We start from the raw sequence: 12,000 nt of genomic DNA, 5'->3' as shown, positions 1-12,000 counted from the left end.
TGGGACTACATCAGACTAAAGAGTTTCTGCATGGGAAAGGAAATTATGAATAAACCAGAAAGACAACCCCCACAACGGGGAGAAAATATTTGCAAATCATGTATCTGACAAGGGGTTAATCTCCAAAATATATAAAGAACTCACACAATTTAACTACAAAAAAACAAACCAATCAAAAATTGGGCAGAGGATATGAACACACATTTTCCAAAGAAGATATAGAGATGGTCAATAGGCACATGAAAAGATGTTCAACATCACTAATCATCAGGGAAATGCAAATCAAAACTACACTTAGATATCACCTTACACCCATTAGAATGGCTATAATCACCAAGACAAAAAATAAACATTGGAGAGCATGTGGAGAAAAGGTAACCCTCCTACACTGCTGGTGGGAATGCAAACTGATACAGCCACTATGGAAAACAGCATGGAGCTTTCTCAAAAAACTAAAAGTAGAAATACCATATGACCCAGCTATCCCACTACCATGTATTTATCCAAAGAACTTGAAATCAACAATTCAAAGAGACTTATGTACCCCTATGTTCATTGCAGCATTATTCACAATAGCAAAGATGAGGAAGCAACCCAAGTGCCCACTGGATTGATGAATGGACAAAGAGGATATATATATATATATATATATATACATATATATATATATATATATATACACACACACACAATGGAATACTATTCAGTGATAAAAAAATAAAGACAAAATCACCTCATTTGCAACAATATGGATGGACTTTGAGGGTATTATGTTACGTGAAATAAGCCAGACAAAGACAAACACCATATGATTTCACTCGTATGCAGAAGATAAACACACGGAAAAAGGATAACAGATTAGTGGTTACCAGAGGTGAAGGGGCTGGGGAGGAGGGCAAAAGTGGTGTAGGGGAGGAAGACATTTCCTCTACAAGCTCTGGGTCCTTCTGGCTGGAAAATAAATTAAATTCACATGAGACAGAATCACAGGAGAAAATTAAACAAAGCTTTATAACATGTATACATGGGAGAAGCTCAGGCAAACTGAGCAACTCACCAAAATGGCTGAAGTTCTCACCTTAAACACCATCCTCAGGTAAATAAAAAGGAGGATGTTGGAGGTAGGGGGAGTCAGTTATGGGAGATTACCAGACAAGTATAGTAAACAAGAGTCAGGTTATTATGCAGATTTGACTCCTTGCTTTCCACATTGATGAGAGTTTCTAGAGACAAGGTTATCTTCCTTCTCCCTGGTATGGAGAGGGAGACACCTTTATTGACGGAGATTTCCTTTACAATGTAAATATCTCTTAACAAAGAGTAAGTAAATTCTACTTTTCAGAGTTTCTTTCCTGACTGCAGTTTTTTAAAAGTAACCAGCCCAAAATAATCCTCATGCCAAAGAGGCATATCTTGGGGTGTCAAATTCCAGTCCCCTACAGGGGTAAAGTTGTATGTGTATGATGACTTATGAAAACTAGACTATTAATGGTTAACACAATGCTATCTATACAGAAATTGATATATAATAATGTGTACCTGAAATTATTCAATGTTATAAGCCTATATGACCTGAATCTAAATCAATCAATCAGTCAAAAAGAATAAAGTACTAATACATGGTATAACATCATGAACCTTGAAAGTATTATGCTTAGAGAAAGAAGCCAGGCACATAATACCACACATTTTATGATTCTATTTATATGAAATGTCCAGAATAGGTAAATCCATAGAGACAGAAAATAGCTTAGTGGTTTCCAAGGGCTGAGGGGAGGGAGGATTGGGAGTGACTGCTAATGAGTACCTGCTTTCTTTATGGAGTTTGAAAATGTTCTGGAATTAGAAAGTGCTGATGGATGCACAATTTTGTGAATATACTTAAAAATACTGAATGGTACACTCTCAAAACATGGATTTTATGGTATATGGATTAATTTTCAGTGAAAAAGCTTAGAAATAATCAAAGTATCCAAAAACATTCATCCATAGGGAATTAGTTAAATAAAATAGAGAAAATTGGCTAAACAAAATAGAGAACTTGTCAAATACCATAATTCGTAAGCCCATACATGGGATTTTGTGCAGCCATTAAAAAGACATTAAAATGAGAAGAAACAATGTGTTATATGGAAAAATCACAAAGCTATATGGTTAAGTTAAAAAAAACAAACTGTACAAAAACTATGTATATATGATCATCCTTGTGAAATAAAAAACAACACATATGCAGGTAGATGCATCTCTCACACACGTATCTGTTTATGTGCATTCATATACAAATTTACATTCTGCCCCTCTCCTAAGTAATTATTGAAAAGTGATTGTAATGGTCAACTTTGGCGATTTTTACTTTTCATCTGGTATCTCTCTGAAGTATTCATTTTTTCTAACCTTATACCTTTTATCTCTTTTACTTATTTAATCTTTTGAATGTTTATAGAGTTTATTTAGGCAGAGTGATAATAGATCTATTTGCTTTCTTCTTTGTATTTTATAGAATTCTAAAAAGTATTTCTAGTGAAATATTACATTAAAAACCTAAAATAAAACAACAAAAAAGCATATACGTAGTCTCCTTTCAAGTCATTCTTATTTTTCATTTTATGAGAATGTTACAGGAACTCCATGGTCCTTGTCCTTGGATTTTTACTTAAAAACAATTAACAAAAAATCCTCTATATTGTAAATGTAAGATAAAAATTCTTGATCTTGAGATGAAACCTAATTTCTAAGAGAAATCACTATATATCAACCAACTTCTCAATTTAAAAAAAACCCAAATGAAAACAGATTACTATCATCCAGAGGTTGGTTCAGTTTTGTTCTTTGTCATAATCCTTTGAGCACTTTAAATTATGAAAGAAATTTGGATCTATAGCACTTCTCAAATCTGGTTTGATAGCCCTTTCCTTCAACCTAACAGTGCCCTCTTCTGGTTCCAAGATTCACATTCAGCTAGTTCATTAATGTTGAAAAAAAAAAGCTTAACTTGGAAAAGATTATGGGGAAAAATTATGGGGAAACCTAGAAGTAAAAGGCTTTAATTTTCCATTCTAGCATAGCAAAAATAAACAAACAAAAGTCCAGTTGTGAGTATAATGGTGGTTGCCAAGGGTTAGAGAGAGGAGAAAATGAGAAGTTGTTGTTTAACAGATATGGAAAAGTTCTGGAGATTGGTTGTACAACAAAATGACTATACTTAACACTGCTGAACTGTACACTTAAAAACTGTTAAGATAGTAAATTTTGTGTCATGTGTATTTTACCACAATTAAAAATAAAAATAAATAAAATCCAGTTGAAGTATAAATAGTCCAGATTGATGGCAGAAGCTCTAAGTTAGTACCGTTTCACCTCAAGTCAAATGCTTACCATAAATCAAACCCACCTGGATTTGATATAGTAATTTTTAATTCCCATTATTGTACTAAAATAGGCACATCTTTTTCTTAATTTACTAAAACTATAGCTATAAAACAACTTAATTTCAACTTTTACTTTTAAAGTCTTCAGTCTTGCAGATTTAGAGACCCATGTAAAAAAGATGGTGAAAATGTTACTTCATTTACTTAGGAAAATAATAAAGCATTCTGCAACACCGAAAAAAAAAAGACTCCAAGGTTTGACTTGTACAACTGGATAGAAGGCATGACATTCACTGAGAAGAAGACTAGGCAAAGACCAAGTTTGAAGGATTATGGATAGATCAATGGTTCTCAGTGGGGATGATTTTGCCCCCCAGGGGACATCTGGCAGTGTCTGGAGGCATTTTTGGTAATCACAACCGGAAGCAGTGGGGGCAGTGCTACTGACCTGGGTTGGGATACTGATAAACATTCTACAATGCACAGGACAGGCCTCCACCTCATAGAGTCGTCTGGCCTCAAATTTCAATAGTGCCAAGAGTGAGGAACCCTGGGTTAAGTGTTCTCTCCTCTGACTTTGGCCACTCTTTCTCAGCCTTTGCAGCAAGCTTCTCTTTTTCTACCTGTCTCTAATTACTCAATTTTCTGTCTTTAGCCCACTTCTCTTTTTTTCTACATCTTTTCTTGGGGACATCATTCATGCCAATGACTTCAACTACCACATCTATGTTGCTGACTTCCACAGCTGTATGTCTAGTCCCAATTGCTCTTCTGGCTCTAGAACATTGTTTCTATTGATTTCCCTTGACATCCTTTCATTAATCTACTGCTACCTTTCCTGTCTATTCATAGCAAACTTTTACTGAGTATCTAGTTTGTGCAAAATGCTGCGCTGGCACTTGGAGGAAGGTAGTGATGGTGTAGTTGACAGACAATCATGGTTAATAAGCGTTTTAAATGCATTCTCCCTGATTGTGGTGATAGTTTTGCAAGGAAGAAATTATTTCCTGGAAACTAAAGCTCCAAGTGTTTAATCAATTACTTAAATATCACAGCTTGTAAATAGCAGAGTTTTTAAAAAGTCAGTTCTATTTTGACAGTAAGGATTGAACTCTCTCCATTAAAAAACACTGAGGAAAAGTGTGGTCTAGTTTGTTCATAGCCAGAGGGGGATGGATGTGAATGATGAAGGTCTAAGAAGTTTCATATTCTTTTCTTCTAAGCCACGTTGCACTCTCTTCGGGTTATTTACCATAGATCATAGAGTATAATACACCAGCGGTGGTAAGATGGATCATTATTTTCCATATCTCTAGGAAAGAAAAAAAGCCGCCAATTAAAGTATGACACATCGTCAGTTGTCAGATATTTCCTAGATGTTGAAACTTGAAAAAAAAAAAGTAAGCCTTCAGAGATCTGTAATTTGTTAAAATATGAAGAAAAACGTGATCTTTGATTTTGTGACATACAGTGAAATTATTTTCCACATTCAATTTCCAGAGTCAGTGCTAGTGTGCTATTCAGCACTTTAGTCAACTAACATGTTTGTATACGCTTTTCAAATGGTCGTTAAGTAGTTTCATGGCTCTGTATTGTGCATCTGCAACTGGGTCTTAAAGCTCTTAGCTCTTCAATAATTTGTTCTCCTGACTCCCCCTCACACACCCCGCGTCTTCCTGCAATCTATGCAGTTTAACACTTAGGAGTAAACCTGAATTTGTTCTCATCTTAAAGTTGTATACATTGTCTAAGACTGTCCAGAGATTTAGTTACACTTGGGGGAGGGAAAATGGAAAAACATTATACTAAATATACTCTTCGTTTTTTTAAGACCCATCCTTCTAGAAACGTTAAAATGGTGTAGGGTAGGGAGCGGGGGGCGGAGGCAGAGAAGGGATATACGTCTCAGGATACAGGAAATACGGTAAGAGCGAAACTGGGAGGAAGCACTATGCTGTGAGGGGACCCGCCGCCATCTCAGGTCTCTCGGACTCGCCAGGGCCCCCTGGAGAGAGGTCACGCTCGGGTTCTATAATCCTTATGGGGGACCAACCTTGTGTATCCGGGAGATCCATGCTCCCAACTGGAGACACACGGGAAATCAAGCCTCCAAAAAAGCGCTGCCTCCTAGCTCCACGATGGGATTATCCAGAAGGAACCCCGAACGGAGGTATTACCCCTCTCCCCTCCGCACCTCCTCCTGCATCACCAAGCCTGAAGTTGCACCCTCTCCCTCCAGAGAAGTAGTAGAATGTACTTCTCCCACCCCAAACCAGGTCAGATTCTTTCTTTCTCCTCTGAGACATCCAGGCTGTCTGAAACTTAATTATGCGTTTTCTCAGATCTCCTCCTTTTCCCTGTTCTCGCCAGGATTTCAAAATTGAAGAAAGAACATGCAGGCATTAAATAGCTCTTTCACAAAATATGCTTGGATGAAATTATGGGTTTTTAATGACATTAAGTAATTATTTTTAATATATTAGCTGTGATAATTATGGTTATATTTTTTTAAGAAATACACTTAAATGTTTTGATGTGCATGAAAATAATTCAGTGGGGCCGAGGTGGGGAGTACAAACAAAATATTCATGAATTGATCATTGTTAAAGCTGGGTGATATATGCATGAGGATTCATTATACTCTTCTCACTACTTTTGTGTATATTTGAAACTTTTTCATTTGAAAAATGCTTGGTTCAAGATCAGTAACAACAAGGCATTGAAGTCCTAATTCCTATGCTTAGCACTGTGCTAACAGAGGATATTGTAAGGTGTGCCTTCAGAAGCCTGTGTTTCTTTGTGTACGGCATGATAATTTAATAAATTTTAAAAAAAGTTACAATATGGTAAGTCAAACTCAAGTGCCATAACGTTTGCTTGTTCAAGGTATTCAGGAAGCAGCAAGGATGGACCAAGTCATTCTGCCTGGTAATAATCATGAGCCATCAAAGAGAAAGGGGGAACTTTGGGTGGGCCTTAAAGGGTGAGTGACATCTGCCATGTTGAGGGGGAGGGAATGCTTTTCAGGCCTAGTTATTTCCAGAACAAAAGCCCCAAGTCAGGCTTGTTCTGGGAAAAGCTTGACTATAACTCTGAATCTATGAGAAGGAGTAGGAGGTGAGACAGAGTATTGCAGGATCTTGAATATTATGCTAACGAGTATGCAGTTTAATCCATAAGCAGTGGCAACCATTGAAGATTTTCAAGCAAGTGATGTATTTTAGGAGTCCAGTTTTTACTATCAGAGAAGCAATCTTCTATTTAGATGAGCTTTTAGAGTGCAAAAAATAAAACCAAATCTGACTGACCCAAGCCTCACAGATTCTTGTAATCCAAAGAAAACAGGGCATCCTTTTTTCATTCATGCAATAAACCTTTATGGAGCCTTTGCAATTGACTAGGCATTGTGCTGGAAGCTCTAGGGAATGGATGACCAAGGCATAGTGCTTGGTACATAGTAGGAGTGAAATAAATATTTTAATAAATAAGTCAATGAATAATAGAATCACAGTGGCAACTAAGGGGGTTTTGGACTTGGGGTTTGTTAGTAGTGCGTAGAACAAGAATGAGCTCAATTTCACTTGAAAGCATCACTGGGTCATTCCTGACAGCTTGACTTCCCTCAACTTTACCTCTCTGTCCGAAAGGGTAGTTGAGTGGGAGGGAGGACATAGGGATAGCAGTGCTCAGATAGAAAACAAAGAAGGTTGTGTAGGGCAAGAAGTGCAAGAGCTACATAATTTCCTTCAGTGATTCAAATAATTGAAAATTGCAATAATAGCAAATACTGAACATTTTTTATGAGCCAGACACTGTTCTAAAGGGCTGCCAGGGTCTATGCTCTTAATTGGTATGCAATAGATCCCTTCTAATACTATCTTTATAACTTTTTTACAGAAATATATCATTGTAATGGGGGCATGATAGAGCATAAGGACTTGAGGAGGCCAGGGGAAAGAGATGAACAGAAACAGAAGAAATGATTTCACCCTTGTTTTACTATTTTTCAGTCTTTGAGGGATTGCAGTATGACTCCATTTCCTTGGTGCATTCATAAAATAGTTCATCTAGTGAAGACAATGAAGATTGTTGGAAATGCTACGCTACGTTTTCTGATATCCTGCACTGGGAAGTTGTGATTTTTTAAGGTAATCTCTTTACCAAAAACTTATTAAGGGAGGAGGAGAAATAAGAGTTGATTATGACACATTAAAAATAACTAGCCAGACAAAAAACAAAAAGCTAGCACCAAATGATAAAATTGAAGCCATTTTCTACATTATATTAAACCATATTTACCATATAATGACAATATAATCTATGAGCTGTGTTGTTAGATTCATCCCTAATTACCTTATAGTTTCTGTTGTTACTGTGAAAATGTATCTTTTAAACCATGTTTGGTGATTATTGCTGGTAAGTAGGAACATGATTGATATTTTTATTTACTGACTTTATATGCTGCAGGCTTTCTGAATTCTATTTTTCTCTAATAATTTATAGATTGTCTTGGATTGTCTGTTAATTAAGTATATTGTGAATAATGACAGTTTCTTCCTTTCCAATATTATCTTTTAGCTTGTCTTACCGTGCTAGCTAGGATCTTCAGTACAAAGAGAAATACTAGCAGTGATTTCCTTGTCTTACTCCTGAATTTACCAGGCAATTCTACAAATGTTTCGCCCTTTTTAATAGATTTGCTTTTTCAGGTTAAGGAAGTTTCTTTCTATTAGTTTGCTGAGAGTTTTTATTATGAATGAGTATAGAATTTTTTCTCCAAATACTTTATATCTACTGCCATGATCATATGGGCTTTTTCCTCCAGTAATATAACAGTGTGACTGTGTGATAAATTACAATAATCAATTTTCTAATGTATTTCCTGCATTTGGTTTCATCAGGCCTTACTGCTGCATATTTTGTTCCCTGTTTTAATAACTTTTGCTTTAATCTTTATTTTTTCTTTACTTTCTCTTTGTTTGCTCTTTTTCTAATTTATTTATTTGGACCTTCAGCTCAGTAATTTTCAATCTTTTTTTCTAAAATAAGAATTTACGACTATAAATTTTCCACTATGTACCACTTTGGAAGAATTTCACAGGTTTTCGTATGTAATATTTTACCATTCAATTATTATTAGTTTTTAATTTCTCTCATTTCTTTTTTTGACTCATGAGTTATTTGGTTTTTTTAAATTTACAAACATATGAGTCTCTTTTTTAAAAATCATATTGTGAAATCATTAGTCTGGTTATAGTTAAACTTCATCTTATTTTCTATTTTAAAATGTTTAATGTTTTTTATCCTTCTGGTAACAAAATTATACACTGGTTCCTTATCCCAATATATTTTGGCAATGTAAAACTTTTCTTTCATTAAATATGTAGGAACAGTATGATTATGCTGTTCAGTGATGGAGTTATTGCTGATATTTATACTTGTGTTTTTAACTTTTTATTTTTATCTGATTACGCACTTAAAAATTGTGAGAATATTAGAAAGAACTCCCATATTCTCTTTACCCAGATGCACCAATTAACATTTTGACATGTTTGCTTTATCATTCTCTATTTCCGTTTCTCCTTTTCACTTCCCCTCATTCTCCTTTCCCGTTTTTCCTCCCCCCCAGCTCTTCTCCTGTTTCCACCTCCCCAAATTCCTCTCTCCTTCTCCCTCTCCCTTTCCTTCTCTCCTTGAACTATTAGAGAGTAATTTGCAGACATCATGCACCTTTACCTGTAAATACTTCAGTGTATATTTCCTCAGAACAATACCTGTCTCTTAACTTCAGTACATGTGTCAAAATAGAAATTTGACGTGATTCCAATTTTTTTATGTTTCGTAAACCTTTATTGTGAAGATTGTCCACTCATACTCACTGAAAAATGGATGAGTTTGGGAGAACATATATTTCAAATGGACAATGTAAGTTGTATTATAGTTCTCTTTTTCGAGATTTATTGAAATATATTCGACATATAACATTGTTATAGTTTAAAGTGTACAATGTGATGATTTGCTATATGTATATATTACAAAATGATTAACAATTAGGTTAGTTAATATATCAATCATCTCACATAGTTACCACTTTTTTGTATGTGGTAAGAACTTTTAAGATCTACTCTCTTAGCAACTTTTAAGTATACAATACAGCTTTGTTAACTATAGTCACTATACTATAGTTATAGTATTAATTATACTATAACTATAGTTATGTAACTATATATAACCATAATATTAACTATAGTATAATGGACATCTGGTGATCTTTAGATCACCACAACTTACTCATGTTGTAACTGAAAGTTTATACCCTTTGACCACCTTCACCCACTTCCCCTACCCTCCCACTGCTGGAAACCACCAACCTATTCTGTTTCTGAGTTTGCCTTTTTTAGATTCTGTGTATAAGTGAGATATACAGTATTTGTCTTTCTCTGTCTGACTTATTTCACTTAGAAAAATGCCCCCAAGGTTTATCTTTTATGTCAGAAATAGAAACTCCTTCTTTTTTATGGCTGAATAATATTCCCTGGTATGTGTGTGTGTGTGTGTGTGTGTGTGTGTGTGTGCATCACATTTTTTTTTGTTCATTCATCTGTCGATGGACACTTAGGTTGTTTTCATGGCTTGGTTACTATAAGTAATGATGCAGTGAATGTGGAGATGCAGATATCTCTTTGAGATAGTCTTTTCATTTCCTTTCAGATATATACCTAGAAATGGAATTTCTGGATCATATGATAGTCTTATTTTTAATTCTTTGAGGAAACTCCATTCTATTTTCCATAGTAGTTGTACCAATTTACATTCCCACCAACAGTGAACAGGGGTTCCCTTTTCTCCATATCCTCACCAGCATTTGTTATCTCTTGTTTTATTTGATAATAGCCATTCTAACAAGTGTGAGACTTCTCATTGTGGTTTTGATTTGCACTTTCCTGATGATTGGTGATGTTGAGCACCCTTTCATGCACTTGTTGGCCATTTGAATATCTTCTTTGGAAATATGGAAGTAACTTGCAGATTTCATGACACTTCAGCCCTAAACACTTCAGTGTGTAACTCTTAAGAACAAAGACATTAATATTATCACACTCAGAGAAATTTAACAATGATTCAATACTATTATCTAATATACTGCCCATATCAAAGTTCCCCAGTTGTTCTAACAATATCCTTTATAGCTTTTTATTTGTTTTAATGCATGATCCAGTCAAGAATTATGCACTATATGTAGCTGTCATGCCCCATTAGTCTTTTTAAAGCTAGGATAGCACCTTCCTATCCTCTTTTTAAAAACATTTTTCATAACATTAGCATTTCTGATGAGTCTAGGCAGTTGTCCTGCATATGTCCCACAATCTGAACTTGTCTGTTTTCCCATGATTAACTTAAGCATTTTTAGCAAGAAGACTACATAAGTCATGCTGTCTCCTTGATATTGCATCACATCAGAAGGCACAAAATGCCACTTTGTCCCATTCATCATCAATGGTGGTAAGTCTGTTGACTTTTTTTGAAGGCTTTTTTTAAGAGCTGTTTTAGGTTCATGGCAAAATTGAGAGGAAAGTACAGAGATTTCTCAGAAACTCCCTGCCCCCACATATGCATAACCTTCTCTGTTATCAACATCCCCTACCAGAGTGGTATGCTTGTCACAATTGAACCTACATTGACATATCATGATCACTCAAAGTCCATAGTTACATTATTATTCATTCTTGTTGTTATACATTCTCTGGGTTTGGAGAAATGTATAGTGACATGTATTCATCATTATAGTGTCATACAGAGTATTTTCACTGCCTTGAAAATCCTCTGTGCTCCACCAATTAATCCCTCCCCTCTCAATTCCTGGAAACCACTGATCTTACTGTCTCATAGTTTTACCTTTTCCAGAATGTTCTGTAGTTGGAATCATACAGTATGTAGCCTTTTCAGATTGGGTTTTTTTCCCTTAGTAATATGCATTTAACTTTCTTCTGTGTCTTTTCATGGCTTTGGTAGCTCATTTTTTTTTTAGCTCAAATTAACATTCCATTGTCTGGATTTACCAGTTTATTTATCCATTCATCTACTGAATCACATCTTAGCTGCATCCAAGTTTTGGCAATTATGAATAAAGCTGCTATAAAAATCCATGTACAAGTTTTGGTGTGGACATGGTTTTCAACTTTTGGGGTAAATATCAAGAAGCACAGTTGCTTATATTTGTATTTGTATTTTTTATCTTTATAATTATATTTATTTATATTTATATACACACGTATACATACATATACATTTGACACACCATTTGACAGTAAGTTGTCTCATGACTCCTAAATACTTCAGTATGTGTTTCCTAAAGACCTTACTCATTTTTCACAAATTATGCCAATAAATGTCCTTTAGAGCAAAATAAAGAAAAAAAAGAGAATCTGGTCCAGGATCTAATCCAAAATCATATATTGCATTTAGCTGTCATATCTGTTTAGTTTCTTTAATCTGCAATAGTTTTTTAGACTTCAGCTAAGAAAAAGTATTTTTGAAGATAACAGTTATTTTATAGAATGTCCTTCAAGTTTAGTTTCTCTGATGTTTCCTCACGATTAACTTCAGCTTATGCACTTTTGTCAAGGAATAC

The 12,000-nt window shown here is 35.0% G+C and overlaps 1 protein-coding gene across 1 annotated transcript in view; it reads left to right on the top strand.

The window, feature by feature from the left end:
- Positions 1-5,283: 5,283 nt before the first annotated feature.
- NBDY (negative regulator of P-body association) overlaps positions 5,284-12,000 on the top strand; it is a 71,111-nt gene continuing 64,394 nt past the window's right edge. The window contains exons 1-2 of the mRNA XM_044772268.2: positions 5,284-5,644; positions 7,379-7,516. Of these exons, the coding sequence (XP_044628203.1) occupies positions 5,409-5,615 (207 nt within the window). The 5' untranslated portion in view covers positions 5,284-5,408 and the 3' untranslated portion in view covers positions 5,616-5,644; positions 7,379-7,516. The remainder of the gene's footprint in view (positions 5,645-7,378; positions 7,517-12,000) is intronic.

Source organism: Equus asinus, chromosome X (genome assembly GCF_041296235.1).
Source record: "Equus asinus isolate D_3611 breed Donkey chromosome X, EquAss-T2T_v2, whole genome shotgun sequence".
Lineage (NCBI taxonomy): Eukaryota > Metazoa > Chordata > Mammalia > Perissodactyla > Equidae > Equus > Equus asinus.
The sequence above is the reverse complement of the archived record's forward strand: the minus strand, read 5'-3'. Positions and strand labels throughout refer to the sequence as shown.